Source organism: Balaenoptera acutorostrata, chromosome 8 (assembly GCF_949987535.1).
Source record: "Balaenoptera acutorostrata chromosome 8, mBalAcu1.1, whole genome shotgun sequence".
NCBI classification, from domain to species: Eukaryota; Metazoa; Chordata; class Mammalia; order Artiodactyla; family Balaenopteridae; genus Balaenoptera; species Balaenoptera acutorostrata.
Genome location: NC_080071.1, coordinates 30,020,768 through 30,047,822, shown reverse-complemented (window position 1 = coordinate 30,047,822; position 27,055 = coordinate 30,020,768). Strand labels below are relative to the sequence as shown.

The following is a 27,055-nucleotide window of genomic DNA, read 5'->3' as shown; positions in this document are numbered from 1 at the left end:
TCAAACAACTCTCCCAAACATCCCACATACATCTTTATGTTAGAGAGTAGACTCAAACTCATAATACCTGGCTCCTGGAGCTCACTACACCATAATGCTGCTGTAAACCATACGCTGAAACCATAAATGTCTCCCAATATTATGTGAGCATAACATGAGCTTCATATTTGCTTACGTGTAATTTAATCTGCCAGAAACACTAGGTGAATGCAGAAAACTGTAATGAGTTGACGTAAGCAGTGCAGGCATACACAAAACACACACATACCACACACACACACACCCTCAACATCTCCAAGCTACTTCAATTCACACATGTTGTGAGACACACCCACCTGTGTTACAACTGTCCCTCCCATTTCAGATCACCCTCCTTCCACCCCCTCACAGCAACTTATGAGCTGTAACCCTTCCAACATTGTCTTGGACTGAACTGTATTCCCGCTAAATTCATATATTGAAGCCCTAACCCCTAATGTGACTGTATTTGGAAATAGGCCTTTAAGGAAGTAACTAAGGTTAAATGAGGTCATAAGAGTGGCATCTTATTCCAGTATGACTGGTGTCCTTATAAGAAGAGGAAGGGACACCAAGGAGGAATGTGCAAGAGGAAAGACCATGTTACGACACAGGGAGAAGGGGACCACATGAAAGCCAAGGAGAGAGGTCTCCGGAGAAATCAACTCTGTAACATTTTGATGATCTTGGACTTCCAGCCTCCAGAACTGTAAGAAATACATTTCTGTTGTGTAAGCCACCCAGTCTGTGGTATTTAGTTACGCAGCCCTAGCAAACTAATATACCAACACCAAATTACAAGCAGACTTCAGGTCCTTTGCGAGGTAAAGTGCCATATTTATTACAGTCTTTATGTATTTCTTAACCATTTAACATGTGTAGAACTGTGCTACTATTTTTATCAGGTTCCTATCTTTATTTAAAATGTGTCACTTATGATGTTTCGAGTGTTGTGCCTCAACTCATTTTTCTCATCAGCCCTGTATTGTGCTGCCATGTTTTTTGGTGCAATTTTGCATAGTGTGGCAGTTTTTAGGAATGCATATGTCATGTTATAGCACAAGTGGCTGGACTGCCACTCAGGGGTAAATGATTTATAGATCCTGAAGATAAAGCATAAAACAGCATGTTTCTACAGCCTTCTTCAGGCACTCTGAGGAGGCAGGTTCTATGAAAAAAAATCTCAAGAAGGGCAGGCACCAAGCTCAGATACATAGCATGTATGTGTATTTGTGTGGGTACATCTATAGAATACAATACCGTATAAGTAAAAAAAAGTTAAAGTATTTATATCTGGGTGGTAGGCTTTGGAGTGTTTTTTCCCCAATTTTTTAATAAACATTATCTCTACATTTAAAAATTCTCTATAATCAAAGTTGATTGTAATGATTTTCATGACCCTGTTCCAAATCAGAAATAAATATCTTTTAACATAGACTAAACAACAATAAGAAATGGCATATAAATTCAAAAACTGGCAGACAAGAATTAAATAAGAACATTAGGCCTTAATAAATTGCTATTCCTCCATATACTCTGTCCTTTTCATCACTAGCCATGTTGAATAAAATTACTGGAAAAATTACAGAGCCTTGAGAAATTTAGGATTTAAAGAAAACTGACCAGCAGTACCTCAGATACAGACAGCTTGGCCAAAGCATGGCCTCTCTGATATTTTTAGCAAAAATCTGTTTTCCTTAATTAGCCAGTACACATGAATTAGAGGCCTAGCCATATGCCATCAAGGAATGTGAGAGGCTTGATCTAAATGCAAAACCTGAGTTCACTTTTCACAGATGGTAGGTGTGGAGCAGAAAGAGGGAAAAAGGTTTCAAAAGCTTACGCAAGGCAGAAGAGTAAAGGGTCTACAGTTCAGTTCATCAATCTTCAAAATTTCTATAGTGAAAGTGATATTGTCTTAAGAATACTAACAACTTCAAAGAGGGCCTGATTGAGCTAATGAAACAGCACAGCATCAAGGCACTGTGTCCCAGAAATATTACAGATGGGTATACAGAACTGTTCTAATGTTTCTATTACATAGTGACACTCTGAGCAATGGTGACTGTGCCTGGTGCTATAAGACCATATTCTTTTTCTTGAAACTCTGACAGAACTGCTAATAGTATTGTAATCTTCAAGCAGGATTTAGCAAACTATGGCTGGCTGGCCACATCCAGCCTGCCATCTGTTTTCATATAGCCCATAAGTTAAAAACAGTTTTTAAATGTTTAAACGGTTGAAAAAAATTTTTTTAAGAATAATGCTTCAGGACACATGAAAATGATAAGTTCAAACTTCAACATCCACAATTAAAGTTTTATTGGAGCCCAGCCACATACGTTTGCTTTGTCTCTGGCTGTTTTTGTTGAGACAATAGCTGTAATTGTGACAAGGTTCATGTGGCTGAAAATATTTCTTTTCTGGCCATTTACAGGAAAAGTTTGCTGCTCCCTGCTCCAAAGTTAAAACTGACCTCGATACAAGCCATAGATTTAAAACCATTTAAAATAGTCAAGAATAGTCTTGAACACCAAGACATTCAGGGGCTCGACCAAATTTGAACAATAGCTAGAAGTGTAACTACATACCTTAAAAGTTGTTCATCAATCCACGGACTGTTGTGTATTAATGGGAAATAATCACCATCACAACAGTAACAAAAGAACTCAATCCTGTACTTTTCAAGAACTAAGAGGTTGTCCTTCAATTTTATGATTAATTTTTTCCAGACTCATGATCAGCATCAATGAGTTGCTTATCATATATCCCAGTACTAAAAAAATGAAGATGCCATTTCTCTAGAAGGTAAGATAATACTTTCTTATTCTCCCCTTCAAAAACTACATCGATCTTCAGGAGAACTTTGGTGGTAAACTTTGTAAACGATGTCATGATCTGATGGACAAAATAATCAAAGCTGAATTTTCTCTTTGGCAAAATTTCACCCATCATCAGACTGCAGAATACATGGAAGATTCTAAAACAGTTTATAATAATTCAGTTGGGTTTTTTTTGCAAACAGGTGGCTGGGTTATAAAAACTTGTTGAATATATTCACCACACAATTTCCTGAGATCAAAGACCTAAACAGCCCTATTCCCTCTCCCCACCCCCATCAATTATTAGGCTCCACTTTCTTACTGAGGTCACAAGACAGCATTGCTGACTTGTCCAAGTAAAACAGCTACCAAATAAAAATAGTGACTGAGATGGTGGCATGAGGGTAACTAGTTAAGCCACTCTTTCCTCTTTGCTGAGTTATCCTTACTTCAGTGGAATCACAAATTAAGAAGATCACAGAGGGGCTCCTTTGCAGAAATAAAGTCACAATTCCAAAAGGGTCCCAGATTTCGGTCAATCTGCTACCACTGAACAGAAGCAACCAACTATGGCAGCATTTGGGGTAGTTTTAATCAGCATCAACTCTAAAATGGAATTCCTAAAGAAAAGACAATCTTGGGCCCTCATCTTACAACAAGACTCCACACGGAGCAAACTGCAACCCAAATAAATTACAGTTGACCCTTGAACGACATGGGTTTGAACTGCGCAGGTCCACTTATATGCAGATATTTTTTCAACAGCAAACACTAAAGTACTACCCTATCCAAGGTCGGGTGTATCTGCAAATGCAGAACCATGGATGCAGAAGAACCACAGATATGGAGGATGAAATGGAAAATCACACAAGGATTTTCGACTGCTTGGAGGGTCGGCCCCTGACCCCCACTGCTGTTCAGAGGTCAACTGTAGTACCAATCTGTGGAGTGTGAATACTCCTTGCCCTATACTTTCAGGTTAGCATACGAGAGATCCATCCGTCCGGTCAATTGGAGACTGATCAAATGAGAGCCATATATAATGTGTACTCCTGATGCGTGCTATTAAATGTACTGCACAATATTCAAAAAATGATGAGCACGGGTGCTCTCAATGAGAGCGAAGCCACTTATTCTGCAAACTTTATTTTTTATTGAAAATATTATTTATTTTTATATTATCTTGATGCAGTTGTTGGAGGAGGAAAGCAAAGCTTCGGTAGCCTCAAACTGTGATCCCCCAGCTAAATGGCTCCCACTTAGAACCAGTTTCTCCTAAAATGTCTCACATGCTATCTCATTTTTACAAATCCTTCACTCCCTCTTGAAAATCTCTATTTCAGTTGCCAATAAGGATTTAAATGCTTCTGGAAGAAACATTCATCAAAACTAACACAGCTGTTGATGACGGACATCAAGCATGAAGGAAAAAAAAAAAAAAAATCACATCCATGTTTCGACACACTACTTGCTGAACAATTTCTACTCGGTCCATCTGTATTAAGTGGGTGTGCCAAAAATTGGACACGCCAGCAGATGGCTACCAGCTCTGTTTGGCATGCCTACTGGTGCTGTTCTATACTGCCAAAAGACAAACTACGATTCCCTTGAAGGGATTCTATAGTTTCTAAAATAGTAACTTATGGAACAGAAAAACTATAGAATCTTTTCATTTGGGCCCTAGATCTACAAGCCCCAGATCTGTGCTGTCCTGCTTTCTAATTTGATTTTTAGTACTTCTGAACAGCAGTCATCTCCTTTCAGAGATTAGTGGTTCTTTTTTTTTTTTTTTTTTTGGAATCGGTTTATTTAAATTTTACAGAAACCTGATTAAAGTATGCAATTGTAAGTCCAGTAACAATTCTACAAAAATGCACATACAATGCCAGAATTTCTTAAAAGTAACTAATATCATATTCTTGTTTTGCATTAAACATGCAAGACATGTCATGTCTTCCTTATGACAGATTAGTGCTTCTTAACCAGACATGTGTTATCATATGTACTCAGGGTATTCTTTCCAAGGTAGACATGTCCAGACCCCACCTGGGTCACCACGCTGAATCAGACATCCTTGGGGTGGAGCTGAGGCATGTGTATTTTGAAAAGCACACCGGGTGGTTATAAAGGGCATCCCTGGTTAAAAACAACTTTTCCAGATCGTTTTTTATACTGACAAGCAAATAACTATGACATACACATGAGTACACATAGACCAATATAATTCTGCTTAATTCCTCAGGGTGTTGTCTAAATGTTCTCCTTTGCCACCCCAATCTTTCCTCTGAATTCTTGCCATTGAAATCGTCCCACTCTTCGGTCATTTTCCAAGATTTGGGAAATTTCCAAATTTTAGGCCAAACGGTGTCTATATTAGGCACTCTTCATTTGGGGAGGCAGGATGCCAACTTAGATCAGCAGACCATTCCAAAACAATGCCTTCGTAACGTACAGTCACTTAACAAATACTCACTCAGCAGAGTCTATATGCTGTGGTAAAGGCTGAGAAGAACGTAAGAAAAACAAGATGCGGTTCTTGTGTCCTCAAGGAGTACGTGTGAAACAAGTAGGGTGAAAATATACAGACAAGCTAAGAAAAGCTAAATGATCACATAAAGAAAGCATGTTGATTCAGTATTAAATGACTAGTACTTACAATAAAAACTCTTGAGAATTCAGAAGAACTACTGCTTACTCCAGACCCAACTGTCATGGCACATTACTGAGAAGGCCTGCAGTTTGAAGAATGGGCAGGGGATAAATAGTTGGGGCAGAGGAATGCAGGTGTTCCATGCCAGGAACACAGCACAAACCAGGGCAGGAATGAGAAAAGTATGGACAGTGAAAATACAGCCCTCTGGAAGGAAGGGGGTCATTTGGGTGACTGATACCAAATAGATGGAAGCCAGGTTCTAGCTTTCAGACTAAGGAGCCTAATATTTATCTTAGAGTTGTAGAAAAAAAAAAAATTTTTTTTTTTTTTTTAATTTTTGGCTGTGTTGGGTCTTCGTTGCTGCACGTGGGCTTTCTCTAGTTGCGTCGAGCAGCGGCTACTCTTCATTGAGGTGTGCAGGCTTCTCCCTGTGGTGGTTTCTCTTGTTGAGGAGCACAGGCTCTAGGAGCACAGGCTTCAGTAGTTGTGGCTCACAGGCTCAGTAGTTGTGGTGCGCTAGTTGTGGGCTTAGTTGCTCCGCGGCATGTGGATCTTCCCGGACCAGGGAACGAACCTGTGTCCCCTGTATTGGCAGGCGGATTCTTAACCACTGCACCACCAGGGAAGCCCCAGTCATTAAGTTTTAAAGTAACAGATCATGGACACAGTAGTATTTTAGGAAAATTATTTTTTTTGTAGCAAATAAAATATCTATGAGTATGAGATAAAGAAGAGACCTGGGAGAGCAATTAGGATCGGAGCCATAGCAGTTCACTTTACAAAGAACTAATGGAAGTCAGTGGCTAATTGGGTTGAGTTTCCAGCTGTAACAGAATAGAGGCATAAAAATAGGAGAAAAAGGGAAGTCAGGAGTAGAAGCAAATCAGAGTTGCCTGTGGGAGACAGCAGAATGATGGCTCAAAAGAAACCTCTGCACTGGACCCGTGGCTTTGGAAGTAGTTGGTGAGAGGAGAGAACTTCTACAGAGAGGGTAGAAGATAGGATGAGGGAAACAAAGGGTTAACCTGGAGAGGGAGCCCATTAAAGACCCAGGGAAAATGTAGAATAAACAATGAAAACGAAGGCCCTCGGAAAGGCAAGAGTAAAACCTAATGGCAACTCAGAAGCCAAGGAGGAAAAGAGTTTCAAAACAAAGTTCATGGGGCTTTCCTGGTGGTGCAGTGGTTAAGAATCCGCCTGCCAATGCAGGGGACACGGGTTCGAGCCCTGGTCTGGGAAGATCCCACATGCCACAGAGGAACTAAGCCTGTGCGCTACAACTACTGAGCCTGCGCTCTAGAGCCCATGAGCCACAACTACTGAGCCCGTGTGCCACAACTATTGAAGCCCGTGTGCCTAGAGCCCGTGTTCCACAACAAGAGAAGCCCGTCCACCGCAACAAAGAGTAGCCCCCGCTCGCCGCAACCAGAGAAAGCTCGCGTCCAGCAACAAAGACCCAACTCAGCCAAAAATAAATAAATAAATAAATTTATTAACAAAGAAAGTTCATCAACATAGTCTTCTGAAACAGAGAGGTCAAGGTCACCGGTATGGACTCAAGTTCTAGTCCCAGGAACCCTGCCGTGTGCCCTAACGCACAGCTGATCTTTCTCCTTTAATCTCTACTGCCTGTCCATACCAACCGTACAGCACACATATACGTTTAGTTTTTTAAATCTATCATGGATTTTAAAAACTAAAATATCTACACATATGCAGATATTCTGTCACATCTCATACAAAGCTTCTTGAGGGAAAAAGTCATAATCGATACTTTACACACCGTCCACCCGCACTGTGCCTTCACATTACCATGCCTCCAGCTATCATTTAGAAATAGTTTTATCTAAGTATTAACTATGACCATCCTGGTGATTGTGGTATGCAGATAAAGACCAGCTGAATTCAGGGAGAAGACACAGACACCAGTACAGTGTCAAGCCCTGCTATTCAAAGTGTGGTCAATGGACCAGTGGCATCACCTGGGAACTTGTTAAAAATGCAATTTCAGCTGCCATACCAGACCAACTGAATCAGAATCTGCATTTTAACAAGATCCAGGTGACCGGCTCCTATGCATACTGGCCTAGAAACTGGTGTCAACTCAGTACAGTATGCAAAGGGAGAGCACTGAGTTACCAAAGAAGTTAGTTGGAGGAGGGGAAGATGGCACGTGAGTTTCAGCACACGGGCATGTGCTTAGATGCTACTTCGTCTGCTCAGACCTGCAGCTCGGCGTTGGAGCCCAGGCCCTTTGTATATGTGGCGCAACCAGGCCAGGAAACAATTCCGGCTTTTGATCAGGAACACAGATGCATAAATCCTTCTTCCATTAACTGCCACTAAGTTCATTACAGGAAGGGCTTATGCAGATTCTATCTGCTAGGTTGTTTTTCCAGGCTTTATAAATATTCTGACCTCCTGAAGACCCTGTTTATGCTCCCCATATTTATCCAACCCTAGGATTTATGATAGTATTCTGCCTCTCATTCGTTTCTCCCATAAAATTAGGTTCCCCTCTAGGCTTTAGATTGCAATTGCTAAAATACTTTTTCAGAATAATTGAAAGCTAAACCTGAAAATGCAACTTTAACCCCAAATGGAAAGAGCTACACTGACAGCATTGTTGTTTAAGTGACCAGGTGTCAGGGAAAAGCTCCCAAAGGAAAGAACCATTAGACAAAGGCACAGTCATATCTCAAAGGATGAAGACCAAATGGAGAAACAAGTCTCAAAGCAGAATCTTCCCTTTGTTGGGGATGCGCTCGATGCTTCAATATTTCTTTCTCTAACTTTCCTATAGATATATGTATTGAGTGTCACTATTTCAAAATATCGCTGTGCTCGAAGAGTTCTCTGTGGGTCTTTTATTATTTATAACAGCTTTATTGACTTATAATTTACACGCCGTAAAGTTCACATTTCAGAAATGGAAGAGACTTTCATTCCATCCCCCACTTCAAGCAATGCTTCATTAAACTCACCCAGGAATATAATACAGCCATTTCTTAAAACTCCAGGAAGACAGGCCATCATCATGACCCTCCAATAATATATCCTAGTATCTCAGCTTTCATCAGTGGAAGGAACATCTTGACTAAGCCCCCTCTATTAAAATGCAAACTATAAAAGTAATGGCATTTCGTGCCATATTTTAAAGGTGGCTGATTGAAAATACCACTGTAGGCCCTTGTAATCTGCCGGCTGTGTTGAAACTCCATTAGGAAGCAAACCTCATTTACTGCATCCAAAGTGGAAATCACAGATTCCAACAAACTACTACCCCCCCAGTTTTTCATGGACTACTTTCTTCCACCAGATGGCATGCTTTTGGGGGGGCTGCTGGAGCCTGCAATGAGCTGTTATTTTTCACTTCAGGGATGGTATGAGTAAGTTAGGCAGGTTTTTCTTTCACAAAGAAAAACAGCAACTCACATGCTCTCACAGAACCTCTTCAGTGTGCTTGGCTTCTCCTGGTTGCGTCTTTGTCGGAACCAGCGTTGAATGCTGCGAACGTCCCAGTCCAGCTGCTTGGAGAGGCCCTCCAATCTCTTTTCATCAGGATGCTATGAAACAAGGTACCAGGAAAATCATTTTCATCTTCACCATGAACACATCTGCCCTTGTCTATATTGGAGATATTTGTTTTTCCTGTATTTTCTAACTGCTACTGAGATTTCTATATTGACCACTGAGGACCCAGGACTTCCATCAGCAGCATGAACGTAAACAACCACTTAGGACAAGAGAAGTTACTCATTATGAAACAACACTGAAAAATATGAATCTCACTCTAATGCTGGTACTTCTTACAGCAACGAAGGTTCGATGGAACAGCCAGCTGGCCGAGTTAGCTCCACCAGCCTTCAAGGAAAGGAGTTAGGTGAAGTCGAATTTGCAAAAAGACATCATTCAAATGTTTCACTTTCTAATGAAAAAATGCTGTACCCATTATCACATATCAGGATAATGCAGGACAGAAAAAAAGCATGGAATAATCCCCAAATACCTCACCTTAGACTAAGATACCAATTCCACTTACAAAACGTTTTCTCTTCAGTCTCCCCTCTCTTTGGTTCTTCACACATTCCTCTTCTATTCCTTTCTTGGTCATCCTTTTGACCAGAACTCCATCAAACTTTTTACAATGACTACGCATTACTTGAAGATGCAAACTTGGTAAAGTAGAAAGAGAAGCTATCGATATTTATGCTTGCCATATGATGACATTACTCTGCTTCTCGCTCTCATTTCTGTAACATTAGGAGATGACAGACGTAGGTTCAACTCCTTGTTCCAATGAACTCTCTGAGCCTCAGTTTCCTTACCTGTTCAAAAGAAGGTTATTTATCCACCTAAACGGTGGAATGTAAAAATGTATGCAAATCTCAGTACATGTTAGTTCTGTCCCTCCTCTCTCTTCGGTGTCTTAGAGAGCATCCTGCCAACAATTACGTGAGGGCGACCTGCCGTACAACAAAACTAAACAGAGTTAGTTCTACTCCTTTATTTATTCTACCTTTGCTTTACAATTAAGGAGATGTTAATAATCAGAGGACAGAACCAAAAATGGGGTAGGGAAGGCAGGCCAACCAGCTGTCAAGTTATAAGGGCGGAATGTACATGTGACTCCTTTTTAAAGCCTCTCAAGAAATTCAGAGTGTCAGACACACAGGAAACACAGCAAATGGCCTTAATGTTATGACCGAGGTTATAAAATGTGCTGAGCTTGTGTCTGTAAAAGTTATTTGCGAACTTTCAGTGTGGTGTGTACTTTGAGGTGTTTTTCTTAGAAGTCAGGACACCGTCTACACTCTCCTTCCGTGTCTCTCAATTAGAAAATATGGGAGAGAGAAAATGCACAGCCTACAATATACCTTGGCTATACCATTTTCTTAAAGGAATTCATTTTTAATTTTCATTCATTTTCTAAGTCTATTCAATAGGTAAAGCGTTCACATGGTTCACAAAATAAAAATTATCCCAAATTTCACCTTCCATTTTGTTCCTGTTCTTTCAGTTCCTACTCTCCCCTTCCTACCAGGTAACAGGCTATTCAATGAATTTCTTTCCAAAGTTATCTTACCAAATATAAACAAATTTGAATATGCATTCTTATGTCTCCCCACCACCACCTTCACACAAATGGTTCTATTATTCTGGACTTTGGGTTTTTCACTTTACAATGTATCTTGGAACATTTCCACATCAAAATATTGGGAACGCCCTCCTTCTTTTGTAGAACCGTAAGGACATGCCATAATTTACTTATCCACTCCACTATTCATACGCACTTAGGTAGCTTCCAAACTTCTACTACTACAAACAATGCTGCAATAAGTAACCTTGTCATGGGTTATTTTATACACATATATAGATAAACTCCTGTAAGTAAACGTTGGAGATGAAAGGGTCCATGCCTTTGCAATTTTTTTAGATATTGAAAAATTACTGTCACCAATGATTTTACCAATTCATACTCTCATAAGCAAGAGGACCCATTTCCCAAAGCCTCACCAACAGAGTATGTTATTGGATTTTTCCACTTTTTTCTAGCCTGATATATAAAAAGTAGTATCTCAGTATATCTTTAATTTGATTTCCTCTTTTTATGAAAGAAGAATATTTTCTTGTGTTTTAAAACCATCTGTATTTCCTCTTTAGAACAGTCTTTTCATATCTACTGCCCATATTTTTCTTGATTTGCACATAATTTGTTTATTGATTTGTAGAAGTTCTTCAGTTATTAGAGTGATCAAACCTCTATCTGTACCATAAACTGCATAGTATGTACTAATGTGTCACTTGAGTTTTAGAATTAGCTTATGGTGCATTTTGCTTGTGTTTTTTACTTGCAGAAGTTTTTAAAATCATGTTTGAATTTATCAATTTTTTCTGTTATAGCTTCTGTATTTGGGGTCATAAGTAGAAAAGCATTCCCTACTCCGAAAATCCAAGAAATTCTCCTACATTTACAGCTTTGATTCTAATACATTTACAGTTTTGATTCTTACATTCAATCTTTAGTACATTTGGAATATATCCTGGTATACAGTGGGAGGTATGAATCTAATTTTAATTCTTTCCAAATGGCTACCCAGACAGGCCAGTACCATCATTCATGTTTTCTCCATGAGAAATCAAATCTATTCTCCCACCGTTCTATTACTCACGTGCCAGTACATATGGTCAGGTTACTCAGAAATCCTTATTTATTTTTCTATATGAACTTTAGAATTAGCTTGTCTAGTTTCAAAATAAACGGGAAAACAAGAAAACCTGTCGGTATTTATAATAAGATTATACCAAGTTCTTATACTAGCGTAGGGTGACTTGATATCTTTAACTGAATTTGTCTTTTGTGTCCTTCACAATGTTTGAAAATTTTCCTCACATACCTTGCACATCCTTATTACATTGATTCCTAGGGATATCATCTTTTTTGGTTTCTATTATAATTAAGAAATTTTCTTATATCTTCTAACTGCTTATTGTGTGTGTGCATGTGTGTGTGTATGGTAACTAATTTTGTGCTAACATTTTGTAATGTTTATGGTAGTTTTTCACTTGATTCCCTTAATTTTCCAGGTATACACAGTCATGTAATAGGATATTACTAGAAGGTAAGCTCTATAAACAAAGGAAATTTTTTGTATCTTTTTTCACCAGTACCTAGAATATAGTTGGGACCTAATAAATACCTCTTGAATGCATGAATAAATTGTCACATAGCAATAGCTTTACCTCCTCCTTTCTAATTTTTATGCCTTTATTTTCCTTCTTTTATCTATTTGCTAATGAAATGTAAAACTTAGCACAATGTATAACAGTGTTTATAAGCATCCCTATCTGTTCCAGACTTTAGTAGGAATATCACAATGTTTTTCTCATTAAGAGGCCAGATTTGGAGCTGATATACAAGTGTATTTATCATGTATATGAAACCACCTATCCCTAGTTAGATTGTTTTATTTTAATCAAAATGATGTTAGATTTCAGAATCCATGGAGGTGATCATCTACTTTTTTTCTTTATGTCAATTAACATGACGAATTACAAAAATAGATTTTTTTAATACTGAATACAGGGAAGGCCTTGCATTCCTAGAATAAGTCATACTTGGTGATGATGAATAATTCTTTTAATATGCTACAAAGTTCAGTTTGTGATTTTTTTATTTGGGACTTTTCATCAATATTAATAATCACAATTGGTCTCTAGTCTTATTTTTTAGTGAGATACTTATTAGACTTTGAGATTACATAAAATTAGAATCTGGATGATTTTCTTAATTTTCCGTACTTCAGTATAGTTTAAAATAGCATTGGGATTATCTGCTCTTTAAGAGTGTTAGAATTTTCTTGTGATAACACACATATGTAGTTGGTAAATTATATTTTCCTAGAATAATTTTCATTTTATCCAAGTGTTTATATTTTATTTGCCATGTTAATAGTAATATATCCTTTTTATTTTCCTCAATTTATGTGATTGTTGATTATTGTTGTTAATTGCTATGTTCTTAACTTGTGCTTTGTTTTTTTCTTGATTGGGTTAGTTGACTTTCTGTTAAAAAAAAAGTAAACAGTTACCTCTGGATTAATTTTCTTTTTTTTTTTTTTTTTTAAAGGATTTTCTTATTTATTTATTTATTTATTTATTTATTTTTGGCTGTGTTGGGTCTTCGGTTCGTGCGAGGGCTTTCTCCAGTTGCGGCAAGCGGGGGCCACTCTTCATCGCGGTGCGGGGACCGCTCTTCATCGCGGTGCGCGGGCCTTTCTCTATCGCGGCCCCTCCCGTCGCGGGGCACAGGCTCCAGACGCGCAGGCTCAGCAATTGTGGCTCACGGGCCCAGCTGCTCCGTGGCATGTGGGATCTTCCCAGACCAGGGCTCGAACCCGTGTCCCCTGCATTAGCAGGCAGATTCTCAACCACTGCGCCACCAGGGAAGCCCCAGGATTAATTTTCAATACTACAGTTTTACTAACTCAATTTCTATGTTTATCTTTATTAATTTCTTCCTTCTGTTTGCCGTCATTTATTTTGTTGTTGTTTTTCCAATGTTTAAGTAAGTGGTTAAATATATATATATATTTATATAAGTGGTTAAACTTACATACATAAGTTTTCATCTGAGCACTACCTTGGCATAGTACCATAGCACAGTAGTGCTTTCATCACTGTTTTCCAAATATTCTGAAATTTTATTTTTACACAAAAGTTGATTAAGAAAGCAAGAGTCTTTCTGTTTTCTGATTTCTCATATTAGTAAACTGTTCCTATTTTTAAAATGTATTACCATTTTTTATATAATAAAAGGTCAATTTTTAAAAATATTTAACAGGCACTTGAAAAGAAAGTATAGTCTCTATATTCAGAATACAGGGTTCTAAATGTACCTTTCAGGAGCTTTCCTGGTGGTGCAGTCGTTAAGAATCTGCCTGCCAATGCAGGGGACACGAGTTGGAGCCCTGGTCCGGGAAGATCTCACATGCCGCGGAGCAACTAAGCCCGTGCACCACACTGAGCCTGCGCTCTAGAGCCCACAAGCCACAACTACTGAGCCTGCATGCCACAACTACTGAAGCCCGTGCGCCTAGAGCCCGTGCTCCGCAACAAGAGAAGCCACCGCAATAAGAAGCCTGCACACCACAACGAAGAGTAGCCCCCACTCACCGTAACTAGATAAAGCCCGCGTGCAGTAACACAGACAAAAATTAATAAATAAAAATAAATTTATTTTTTAAAAAAATTTTAAATTAAGAAAAAATAAATGTACCTGTCAGATCTTCCTCATTAATTATGCTTCTTAGAATTAATTGCTATATTGTTTTATATTTTATATATTCTGTTTTATATTTTGACCTGTCATGACCAAGAGGTAAATTAAAATTTCTTACTATTAAATAATTTCTTCTTTCATTCTTTTTTATAAGTATATGGATATGCTGGTATTCAATGCATATATATTCATAACCATTTTATCTTCATTGTGAATTGTATCCTTTGGCAATAAAAAGCCAATTCTTCATTTCACTTAATCCTTTTGGTCTACTTTATTATTTACATTTGCCTGTATACCTTTACTCATACTCTTATTTTTAATATCTGTAATTACTTTATCTGAAGGGGGTCTCTTATAAGGTATGTGACCCAAATCTGAATTATTTTTTTTTTGGAGACACAATTCACAACATTTTATTCAAGTTAATACATTTCATTCAGTAATCTGCCATATTATCCTTGGCACCATTAATAATAACCCCTTAATCACAAGAGAAACAGAGGGAAATACTGGGATTTATGTGTAGAAGTTGATTTCCACCAAAACCAATTCATAGTCCATCATCTTTCATGGTTGTGCTTTCACTTGAGGCCTCTTTTTTGGGGGGAGGGAGGCTGTTTCTCGTAAGTGTTTGCTTAAAACAAATAACATGACCTACTGTGTCATGGAAGGAAAATAAGGTCTAGTCCCTAGTGAACAAGCAGGGGGTCCTCCAGGAAAGGAGCCCTAAAGGCTCCTTGAGGTGAGTCAGTAACCCTCCTGCCCAACCAGTCAGTAGTTAAGTTATAACCAGGTGAATGAGAGAGGTAGTAACTAGTTGGAGAACCCATGGTGTAGACTCTCTAGAACAGGAATGGCTGAGTGAGTCAGAACTGGAGGGAGACATCTACAGTGTCTGGAAAAAGTGACCAAGAATAGGAAAGTGTGAAAAACATACGGGTTTCCCACCAGGGGACCCACAGAAAGGTGGTGGTACCAGTCAAGGGCAGTCCTGTGCTTTTCTCTGATGCAAGGGTACACTGAATGGGTTCTGCAGTTTTCAGATAAAAATTGGAATGATGCTGAACAAGTGCAAAGTGAAATCAGAGTTTCCCTCCTTTGTTCGGTAAACACTGAGAGAACACCTGTGTGTGAGGCATTGGGACAGGTGCTAGAGGAAAAAACGAAGCTGTCTTAAGATGTGGTCCTGACTTGAAGGTGGCCATCAGACGCTGCACATACAGAGCACTATGTCAGAGGGTCCAAGTGGAGGGAAGCATCACTTCTGGCTGGCAGCAGCAGAGAAAGCATTCCCCAGTCATTCCTTCTTGGTTCCCAGAATGTACTCTGTGCCTCTGTGTCACCTCTTGGCCCGCCCCATTCCAGGTACTTGCTTGTCTTCCTTATCTTTCTCCATAATGTGAAATGGAAGCCTGAAAGGAGAAGATCCCGCCTCACAGGTGTCTAATAAATGCGGGTGGAATTGATGTGTTATGGAAGTGTCACTCTGTTTTGGTCCAGGTGGGTGGAAAAAAAATTTGGGGAAAGGAGAGCTGGTAAGATGGTGGTGGTAAGGGTAAGGGGTTTTAATCAGAAGGTAGGAGCAAAGATATCCCAACAAGCAAACTTAGTATGTGGCTTAAACCAGGTGATAGGGAGAATGCCAACACAGCCAAGGACCGCAAGAAGGTAGCTGGAAGCCCTCTGCCAAATAGGTTAGTGTGCAGAACTGGGAAGCTAAAATCTTTTCCTAGTATCTACTCAAGTTTAACCAGAGCAGATGAAGAAACAATGAATAACTAGAGGGTCGTAACTTTCTAGAAAGATCAAGTAAACACACCACCCCCCCAAAAAAAGGTGAGGCTGAATGTCAGTGTAGAGAAAGCTTTTGAACAGCTTTTTTTTCTCCTAGGAACTTTATGTGCTATATTTTCTCTCTTTTTTGTAAATTGAAGTATAGTTGGTTTACAATATTATATTAGTTTCAGGTGTACAAAATAGTGATTCAGTTTTTTTTGGATATCTTTTTTAAGTTTGTTTTTGGCGTCTTGGTCTGTAATCAATCAAGTAATAGAGAGAGGCCATCCCAAACAGGAACGTCTGCAGGAACCAGAGTAGTTGAGTCCAACTATTTGTGATGCCTTTAGACTTGCACAATACAATGGCATACAAGGACTCTCCCACGTGAATCAGCCAGGCAAGTCAATACCAACTGTGCACGAGGGTGTGATGATGGTCCAGCAAGTACTGAGTGAAGGGGTCCAGCGGCCCTAGGCTCTGATAAGGAATAGTCTCAGGCCAGAAGACCATCCACGTGTAATAGCCAAAGGAGAGGATGATGACGGTGACCCAGAACAGACTGCTCCTCTGGAAGTACGTCTCATCTCCTCCTGCCTTCCCCATCGCTGCAGCACATCCCAGGGAATGCCCCTGAATTATTTTTTTTATTAGATGAGTTAAACCCATTTACATGCATTGATATAATTTATAAATTTGTTTATACTTACCTCACATTAATTATGTTTTCTGTTTTCATAATTTAATTTTTTTTTTAATTTTAACAAACCAAATATGGTTGATTTTCCTTTGTTTTTTGTGGGCAATTTTTATTGTAGTGGTTATCCATACAATCATAATACTCTTCTATTTGTTTTCAGTCAATAAAAATTCCAAATGAGCAATATTTAAAACAAGCATATTTCCTCTTCCTTCCCCACCTACTATTAGTCAATAATTTTATCTCTCTTAGAATTTACTCTTGTACTATTAAATATGCTTCTACTTCTATTACTCAGTTTGGCTGCTTAAACTGATAAGCTTTGACTCCTGGCTACTAGAGCTTATGCAATTAGTGAATTTATTCTACCTCCCACCTTCCTTCCCTTTTCCTGCTCAGTTATTGTTACCTGTATCATTTCTACATTGTGAGAGCATATAATGCTTACATTATGTTCTATCATCCTAATCATCACATTTCTTTCTATCTTAGTTCTACAGTTTAAATGTATTCAAAACTTGCCAACATTCCCAGTAATCTCTTGGTCAGCTAAAATTAATGATTATAATAGTTTCTTTAAAAAAGAACTCATGGGAACAATTCCTCCAAATTTTTGCAAGTTCTAATCCTTTTGTCTTTAGCCTTTACACTATAAAAACAATTTACCTAAATATAAAATTCTTAGTTCCCATTTTCCTTGAAAATATTGGAAATGTTGTCCTATAGAATATTGCTACAGAGAAGACTAAAGCCATGCTGATATTTTCCTAGATATATGATTTAATTTTTTGCTTGGCTGCTCAAAGAATTATTTCCTTTATATTTCAAGTCTATTTTTAATAATATAAGTCTTGGCATAAACCTTCTCGGGTCAACTTTTACTACATTTTTATTAACATATTAATATAAATCTCCATTTATTTTAGGAAATTTTTCTTGACATCTCTCTCAATACTTACTCTACTTTGCTTTTCCTTAAGAGATTCCAATTATACAGATGCTAGCTCTGCTTGGTCTATATATCTAATTATTTTTAGCTCTTTTTCATTTCATTTATTTCAGCTTTATTATCTCTATCTCCCATGTTCCCCACTGAGATTTCTGCAGTGTCTAGTGTTTCCTGTGTTCTTTCCAAATTTGTCTTCATTTCTGTGATAGCTTTAGTACGTTTTTCCTGAACCAACCAGCTCACATTGCATCTCTTCCTGTTGACCAACTGTTTTTTTTCTTTAGGTCTTGTATTTCTTTTATTGTGATCCTCCTTACAGAGTTATTGCTTTTTTTAAAATTTATGGTAAACTATTTGATCTCAACTTTCAGTTGCCCTGTGGCCTCATTTTTCCAGTGATTATTTCTGTTAGTAAGCGATGCTACGAATTCTTTTTCTTGTCTTTGATGCTGTGTGTTTCTTCTTTATTACCCATCATTGAGTGAGTTGGACTGTCTCGACCAGCTCCAAGGAGGGTGCTTTTGTAGTTTAGCTGCCTCCGAGGTACAATGCCTCTGGAAAATGTGCCATCCACAAGGTTTTCTGTGTACTTCTTCCACTTCCCTGAATTAAACTGAGTCTGGGAGAGCATCTGCCAGCCTTGCTCACCAGTTCCTGTACCTAGTGTTGCAAACAGTGATACAGCTTTGGTCTCACCATTAGGAGGTGTCATTTTTGCTGGCTTTCCTGAAATCTACCCCCACAGGGCCCTCCATCCACACTTCGTGCTCATCACTTCCTCCTACTTGGCTTCTGTCCAGCCTCAATGGTTTTTGTTTAACTTTTATATATATTTTGAAATCTAGAGATATATATCTCTTAGGTTGCCAAAAATAAAGTTTGTGAGATTTTCCTTTTTTTGTGTGTGTATATTTTTACTGTTGCGTTTTATAATTTTTCTCCATAGTTTTTTTCATTTCTTAAGATTTCCAAGGGAAAAAGTGAATAATTCTGACTTATATAGACATTTTTATACCAGAAATACCTAGGTTAATTTTAATAAACATAACCCATACAAGGATGGAGAAGAAAAATAAAAAGAAATAGGCATAAGAGGAGAATGAGGAAAAACAAATTATAGGAAATCTGCATATAATTTTTAAAATACAGTATAATATACCAAATGCAGATTATGATGTGATAATCTCATAATTCTCTAGATCATGAAACCGAGTTTCATAGCTGACATATATTTTTTTCCCTTAATGGCTCAAGAACTGATTTGATTGATTAGAAAATGAGGCTGTTGGGATTATAGATATAATATGTGCCAAAAGATAGATATATAAATCAATAGATAAACTGATTGATTCATTGATTTATATCTATCTCATTCAGATAACTCTGGATATAGCCAGTTAAGAAATGTGAACTCAAAAATATTCACTCTAAAGAGAAACAGTCATTCCATTCATTTGAGTAAGTCTGACAACTCATAATCGCCGGTTCTTGGGGCCATCACAAGTCTACTGAATCAGGATCTCTAGAAATAGGGTGCAGCAATCTACATTTACCTCTCAGGCACTCCTAATGTAAATTAAAGAATGGGAGCACCTGGCCCAAATAAATGCTCCCTCATTAACTAACCGACTTACAGCCCAAGGTCACAACACTAGGAAGCAGCAGAGCCCATGTTCCAATATACCAGGTGTCTGCAACCCCTGGGCCATGGACCAGTACCAGTCCACGGCCTGTTAGGAACTGGGCCGCACAGCAGGAGGTGAGCGGCAGGCGCGAGTGAAGCTTCATCTGTATTTACAGCCACTCCCCGTCACTCGCATTACCGCCTGAGTTCCTCCTCCTGTCAGATCAGCAGCAGCATTAGATTCTCATCAGAGCGCGAACCCTACTGTGAACTGTGCATGTGAGGGATCTAGGTTGCACGCTCCTTATGAGAATCTAATGCCTGATGATCTGAGGTGGCGCTGAGGCAGTGATGCTAGCACTGGGAAGTGGCTGCAAATACAGATTATCATTAGCAGAGAGGTCTGACTGCACAGAGACCATAATAAATCAATTGCTTGCAGACTCATATCAAAACCCTATCAGTGAGTGGCAAGTGAAAACAAGCTCAGGGCTCCCGCTGATTCTGCATTATGGTGAGTTGTATAATTATTTCATTATATATTACAATGTAAGAATAATAGAAATAAAGTACACAATAAATGTAATGTGCTTCAATCATCCCAAAACCATTCCCCCCACTCCCAGTCTTCCATGAAACCGGTCCCTGGTGCCAAAAAGGTTGGGGATCACTGCAATATACTGCTCAGGTCCGACTCAAAAACCAGTGCTTTCAACTATTTTGCAATAGAGGTAAGTTCTCTGAAGTATTTATAAAATTTTAGATTTACAGAGGGAAAAAAAAAGAATGAGAAAGACAAGCAGATGTTACCTCAAAAGGAAAGACTGCTGGAGAATATGAAGGAGTTCAAATTTATCAGCTAATTTCATAGATGAGAATTGCTCAGTCAGGGCGCATGACCAGTGAACTCACACAGGGATCCAGATTCAGAAGGGCTCACACGTGGGGTTTAAAGTTCTCTGGGTGCCATCTTGAAATTCTTGATAATTTTGTTATGGGAATGGTGTTTTGCTTATGAAGTCCACTGGGATAGGGGAGCATGTGTCAGGGGTCCAGAGTCTTAGCTCACACACACTCCCGGCACTGCCCCCATATGAGTCTGGGTAACTTACGTCCCTGTCCCCGGCTCCCCAGGGACCCCAGCTTTCCCCTTCCCACTCCTGCCTAGTGACTACTGCTGCCCTGGGTGCAAACACGGAAAGGGATGGGATTAGATATGCACACCCCACGGTGTCTCAGTGTGGGGTATAGGGATGCCACCTGCACCCTGGGCTGGCACTGTCCCAGTGCATTTGGTGGATGACTCAGTGGGGACTAGCCTCTTGCTTACCCCAATCCAGGTACCTAGTGTGTCTTGGAGCAGAGACTGCAATACACTGGGAGGTCCCCTGTCCACCATGGGTGGGGACAGTGGGCCCATGGAAAGGGGAGAGGCCTGCCTCAATTTCTCCCCCGGCCAGAGAAGGGCAGGCATGTTAGCCCAGAAGCTGGCAACTAGCTGCTGGCGATTAGCAGCAGCTAGTCAGCTGTGTGTGCACTAAATCACAGGGTGGGGTTCCTGGGTACCTGTCAGGATCTGCCCTTGCCTCTTTAGTATGCCTAAGGGGGCATGGCATTAAATACCAAATAAAATAAAAATCTTGACAGGTCAAGAGAAAGAAACTGTGCAAGAAAGGAAAAAGCTTTCTATTTTTATGCCTTTAATGGCACCTTTTTGTGCTTTCTGAACAAGGGGCCCTGCATTTTAGTTCTGCACTGGCCTCCAAAAATTATGTAGCCAGTCCTGTAAGGAGTAGATTTTAAGGGTTTTCACACTTGAAAGATGATAACCATGCCCTCCTCCAAGGTGACCTGGAACCACGGTCAAGGCCAGAATGCTGGACGAGCACTGTTCAAACTCTCCAAATCCTGCTACTTGTATTCTGGTCAACTGATCTGTTACTTTTTCATCTCACAACTAACACTGGAGAACTACAAAGAATTCAAGGAAAAATAGTTCCAACTTTGGCTGCATTTATGTTCAAAACCTGAGGCTTCTGCTTTAATCGTGTAGAAACTTCCAAAAGAATCACCTTGGAAACCAAGAGAATATGATCATTAAAATTAGCTAGAAGCAAATATCCTCCAGAGCAGTCAACCTGCCTGCAAAATCCTTTCATTACCTTTATAGAGAAAATTTCCCCAGTAACCATAATAAACATAAAGCAAGGGAAATACAATGTCCACTGCAGGATTTTTAAAGGGAGGTATACATTTGGGTAGAAAATTCATTTTTCATGCATTTAGAGTAGTTCACAAGGTAAATACAAATATGTTGTCATCACATTTTAAAAAAATGAACCTTGTAACTCCCTACACATCTGCTTTTTTAGAGCAGAAAAAGGTGTTTGCTGCAGTAAATTGATATATTAAATAAAAATGCAAGTTTCTTCTTAACATTTTCTTCCTTTAAACACTATAGGACATGAGCCCCTTAAGGTTAGAAACTGGCAATCTAAAATCATCCCACGTCTAGGAATAAAATTACCTAAGGAGACAAAAGACCTGTATGCAGAAAACTATAAGACACTGATGAAAGAAATTAAAGATAATACAAATAGATGGAGAGATATACCATGTTCTTGGATTGGAAGAATCAACATTGTGAAAATGACTCTACTACCCAAAGCAATCTACAGATTCAATGCAATCCCTATCAAACTACCACTGTCACTTTTCACAGAACTAGAACAAAAAATTTCACAATTTGTATGGAAACACAAAGGACCCCAAATAGCTAAAGCAATCTTAAGAAAGAAAAACAGAGCTGGAGGAATCAGGCTCCCAGACTTCAGACTATACTACAAAGCTACAGTAATCAAGACAGTATGGTACTGGCAAAAAAACAGAAATATAGACCAATGGAACAGGATAGAAAGCCCAGAGATAAACCCACAAACATGTGGTCACCTTATCTTTGATAAAGGAGGCAAGAATATACAGCAGAGAAAAGACACCCTCTTCAATAAGTGGTGCTGGGAAAACTGGACAGGTACATGTAAAAGTATGAAATTAGAACACTCCCTAACACCACACACAAAAATAAACTCAAAATGGATTAAAGACCTAAATGTAAGGCCAGACACTATCAAACTCTTAGAGGAAAACATAGGCTGAACACTCTATGACATAAATCTCAGCAAGATCCTTTTTGACCCACCTCCTAGAGAAATGGAAAAAAACCAAAAATAAACAAATGGGACCTAGTGAAACTTAAAAGCTTTTGCACAGCAAAGGAAACCATAAACAAGACGAAAAGACAACCCTCAGAATGGGAGAAAATATTTGCAAATGAAGCAACTGACAAAGGATTAATCTCCAAAATTTACAAGCAGCTCATGCAGCTCAATATCAAAAAAACAAACAACCCAATCCAAAAATGGGCAGAAGACCTAAATAGACATTTCTCCAAAGAAGATATACAGACTGCCAACAAACACATGAAAGGATGTTCAACATCATTAATCATCAGAGAAATGCAAGTCAAAACTACAATGAGGGGGCTTCCCTGGTGGCGCAGTGGTTGAGAATCTGCCTGCTAATGCAGGGGACACGGGTTCGAGCCCTGGTTTGGGAGGATCCCACATGCCGTGGAGCAACTGGGCCCGTGAACCACAACTGCTGAGCCTGCGTGTCTGGAGCCTGTGCTCCGCAACAAGAGAGGCCGCGATAGTGAGAGGCCCGCGCACCGCGATGAAGAGTGGCCCCCACTTGCCGCAGCTAGAGAAAGCCCTAGCACAGAAACGAAGACCCAACATAGCAATCAATCAATCAATCAATCAATCAATCTTTAAAAAAAAAAAAAAACTACAATGAGATATCATCTCACACTGGTCAGAATGGCCATCGTCAAAAAATCTACAAACAATAAATGCTGGAGAGGGTGTGGAGAAAAGGGAACCCTCTTGCACTGTTGGTGGGAATGTAAATTGATACAGCCACTATGGAGAACAGTATGGAGGTTCCTTAAAACACTAAAAATAGAACTACCATATGACCCAGCAATCCCACTACTGGGCATATACCCTGAGAAAACCATAATTCATAAAGAGTCATGTACCAAAATGTTCATTGCAGTTCTATTTACAATAGCCAGGACATGGAAGCAACCTAAGTGTCCATCAACAGATGAATGGATAAAGAAGATGTGGCACATATATACAATGGAATATTACTCAGCCATAAAAAGAAACAAAATTGAGTTATTTGTAGTGAGGTGGATGGACCTAGAGTCTGTCATACAGAGTGACGTAAGTCAGAATGAGAAAAACAAATACCGTATGCTAACACATATATATGGAATCTAAGAAAAAAAAATGGTCATGAAGAACCTAGGGGCAAGACTGGAATAAAGACACAGACCTACTAGAGAATAGACTTGAGGATATGGGGAGGGGGAAGGGTAAGCTGGGACAAAGTAAGAGAGTGGCGTGGACATATATACACTACCAAACGTAAAATAGATAGCTAGTGGGAAGCAGCCGCATAGCACAGGGAGATCAGCTGGGTGCTTTGTGACCACCTAGAGGGGTGGGATAGGGAGGGCGGGAGGGAGGGAGACGCAAGAGGGAAGAGATATGGGAACATATGTATGTGTATAACTGAGTCACTTTGTTATAAAGCAGAAACTAACACACCATTGTAAAGCAATTATACTCCAATAAAGATGTTATAACCCAAAAAATAAATAAAAAATAAAAATAATCATCCCACAAAACTAAAATTCCATTTATTCTACTCTTTCCTAAAATTCCATTTATTCTACTCTTCTTCCTAGCAGAGATGTTAAGAACACCAGGTGCTTTCTTCCACTTTTCCAGGAAAAATACCATTTTTAAAAGAATCGAGGGGGAAACCCTAGAGAATCCCGGCAGAAACGAAGACCATAAAATAAACAAACACGTTTGAATATTTGAATTAATAGTTTTAAGACAAGAGAGAAGCAATACAAAATGTTAGCAATACAAATACCAAAACCGGAATAAAATTTGCTTAACATGGCCAAATCACATCTTAGAAGCCTGAGTAATTCTCCCAGAAAAATGAAAGTGGGAAAAGGAACCATTTCATATACAAACACACGATACTTCTCATAGACTGTTAGGCTCCTTTTCTTCTTTCTTGTCCACGAAAGAGTAAGACAAGAGAGAGATATGAGTAAGAATCAGCTTTTTGGATGCTGTGATTTGCTTAATTTTTTATGGCCTTAGCTTGAGGGTTTCTGACTTCTGTCTTCCTCCCCTTTTTGTTCTTAAGGAAATACCAGCTGGCAGTGGATGGCAATCTTTCCCTCTATCTTCTCCCTGCCTCCTCTTCCCACTCCTGGTTTGGACTTTAACTCTCACCAGAGCGATCATCTCCTCTCCCGTTTTCTTCACAATGAATCTGTACTTTATAACTCTCCTGACCCTCGCTCCTCATGTCTTCATATTGCAGCTCTTCTCTCCTTCCATTATTCCCTTTTTTGTTCACCTGCCTGTGTATCACAACTGCTAGAACATATGGACAATGCTATAAGCAAACAGGCGCTTTTTCTCACAATACATTAATTATACTCCTCAGCTCTCCCCAAAGTCCCATCCAACTGTTACACATACACACTGTTTCATGTCATGTGAGATTAAGAGGCACAGAATTAGACCAATCACCATCTAATCTAGACTGTGCTTCACAGACAAGCGTCTCACATCACCTTGGGAGCAAACAATCAGGTCTCAAACAATCAGGTCTCTAGTCACAATGCCTGTGTGCTTTCCAAGAGGACACTTTCACACACGAGGCTAGTCAAATGTTAGTTCTCAAACCCAAGAGAGAAGGAACTGAATGATTTCAGACTGAGAACAGTGGTCATGACAATTCATATCCCAGAAAAGGACAATCATACCTTTGTAATTGCAGTAAAAACCTTTTCCAGAATGGCATTTGGCTGAGCAATTTGTGGTCCGTTGGCCTGAATGTTGAGGGCTATGGCACATGGTTTGGCTACAAATCTAAAAAAAAAACAAAAAAAACAAAGACACAAGTTATTCTCTCTATAGCTGTTCTTAATGTCATCAGTTAAACATTACTCAACTGTCCCAATAAAGTGTTGATAGGGTTTTATGGGTAGACATCATCAACATTCATATGTCAGTACCTTTAAAGCAGATTTAACTTTTTTTTTTCTCCTTTAGTCTCCCAGCAGTAACAGTAAAAAAAGAAATCCTTTTAAAATATTGAAACCTCCTGATACTCAAGTTCTAATGAGACTGAACAGATAGAAAGACTATCAAATGACAAATACAAATCTGCGTGAGATACATAAACCAAAAAGCCATGATTTTGAAATGACAATTTATATTCTTCTTACTAACAAGTCATGTTATATTTTTACTATGAGAAAGTGTTTACTAACCATCTGATTATACATACAGAAAGTATGCTTTTGATCAGCCCTAGTCCAAAAATTCGCCATTTTTGTCTCTATGATCAAAGTGTGCTATGTTCAGCCCCAATTCCTTAGGACATCTTAAAATTCTCTATGCTTATTTGCTTCTTTCTCATAAACAATCATGAAAGGTGTCAAACAGCATGATGTCCCAGCCAAGCTGAAAAGTCTGAAATGATTATAAGCATCAGCTACACCGTTTTTATTGTAAGCAAATGATTATGTCAAGAAGAACAGGAAGACTTAGCTGTATTTCTGGCCGTGTTTGATGTATGAACAAGGCATGGGAGGAATGCAGGCAGAGGGCATGGGGCCCCAAAAGTATGATGATGTCTCTAAAACTTTTTTAAAAAGAAAAGCATTAGAGTTGTTTTAGACTAAATGGTCCAGAAATAAGGTACGATACATGTTCCTTTCTAGTAGTGACATTTAACTTTTTCTATAAATACAAATAATATAATAACATATGAAAGTATGATGCAAATTAATTTAATGTTGGCCAAAAGCAACTGATAAATATACAAAACAGGGGCTTCCCCAGTGGCGCAGTAGTTAAGAATCCGCCTGCCAATGCAGGGGACACGGGTTCGAGCTCTGGTCCGGGAAGATCCCACATGCCGCGGAGCAACTGAGCCCGCGCGCCACATCTACTGAAGCCCGCGCACCTAGAGCCCACGCACCGCAACGAAGAGTAGCCCCCGCTCATCGCAACTAGAGAAAGCCCACGTGCAGCAACGAAGACCCAACACAGGCAAAAATAAATAAATATAAACAAATAAATTAAAAATACATATATACAAAACAGATCATGAGTAAATCTTAGATGAAGCTTCTTTAATAATAATGAATGAGTGAAAGAACAGTAGACAAGGGAGGAATTTTTTTTAAGGGGGACTAACGATGTTTACATACATGGTAACACATAATATCCCACTGGGTCCTATTTCAAGTAAAAGACAAAAAAATGTATTCCAACAGGAGAATGGAGTACTATACATGCAAGCCTAAACCAGGAAAGATACACACAGAAAATGCAATATAAATCCTGTTTCACTGGGCTCTCTGGGACGAAGTTAGGAAGAATAACCACCCCTCCCTAGTATGTAAATCTAGAAACTGGAATTTTCCCAAACTTTTGCATTCTCAGTTCTTTGTAACATAAAATTTTCTAAAACATGTTACCTATGCCCCTACCTTCTTAAAGAGAAGTGTAGTATTTTTTTAAATAACTTTGGGTCTTCACTATGACCAGTAATCGTGGA

The 27,055-nt window shown here is 39.1% G+C and overlaps 2 protein-coding genes and 1 long non-coding RNA gene across 6 annotated transcripts in view; 1 reads left to right on the top strand and 2 right to left on the bottom strand.

Annotated features, from left to right (window-relative positions):
• CERS6 (ceramide synthase 6) overlaps window positions 1-27,055 on the bottom strand; it is a 319,455-nt gene that overhangs the window by 205,167 nt on the left and 87,233 nt on the right. For all 3 annotated transcript variants that reach the window (XM_057551143.1, XM_057551145.1, XM_057551144.1), the window contains exons 2-3: window positions 25,251-25,356; window positions 8,929-9,059 (exon numbers count right to left, since the gene is read on the bottom strand). In XM_057551143.1, coding sequence (XP_057407126.1) covers window positions 8,929-9,059; window positions 25,251-25,356 — 237 coding nt within the window. The remainder of the gene's footprint in view (window positions 1-8,928; window positions 9,060-25,250; window positions 25,357-27,055) is intronic.
• LOC130708687 (uncharacterized) lies at window positions 611-14,366 on the top strand. Of its 2 annotated transcripts, none has more exons than XR_009008999.1 (4): window positions 611-727; window positions 2,751-2,826; window positions 12,082-12,116; window positions 13,947-14,366. It is a non-coding gene; the product is annotated as an uncharacterized LOC130708687 (long non-coding RNA). The 2 variants fall into 2 exon arrangements; XR_009008998.1 differs by having other exon boundaries at window positions 13,900-14,366.
• On the bottom strand, window positions 16,227-16,660 carry LOC103001213 (transmembrane protein 254-like). Its single transcript, XM_057551146.1, is given in 1 exon segment — window positions 16,227-16,660. A coding segment is annotated over 1 exon segment (375 nt). The 3' UTR covers window positions 16,227-16,285.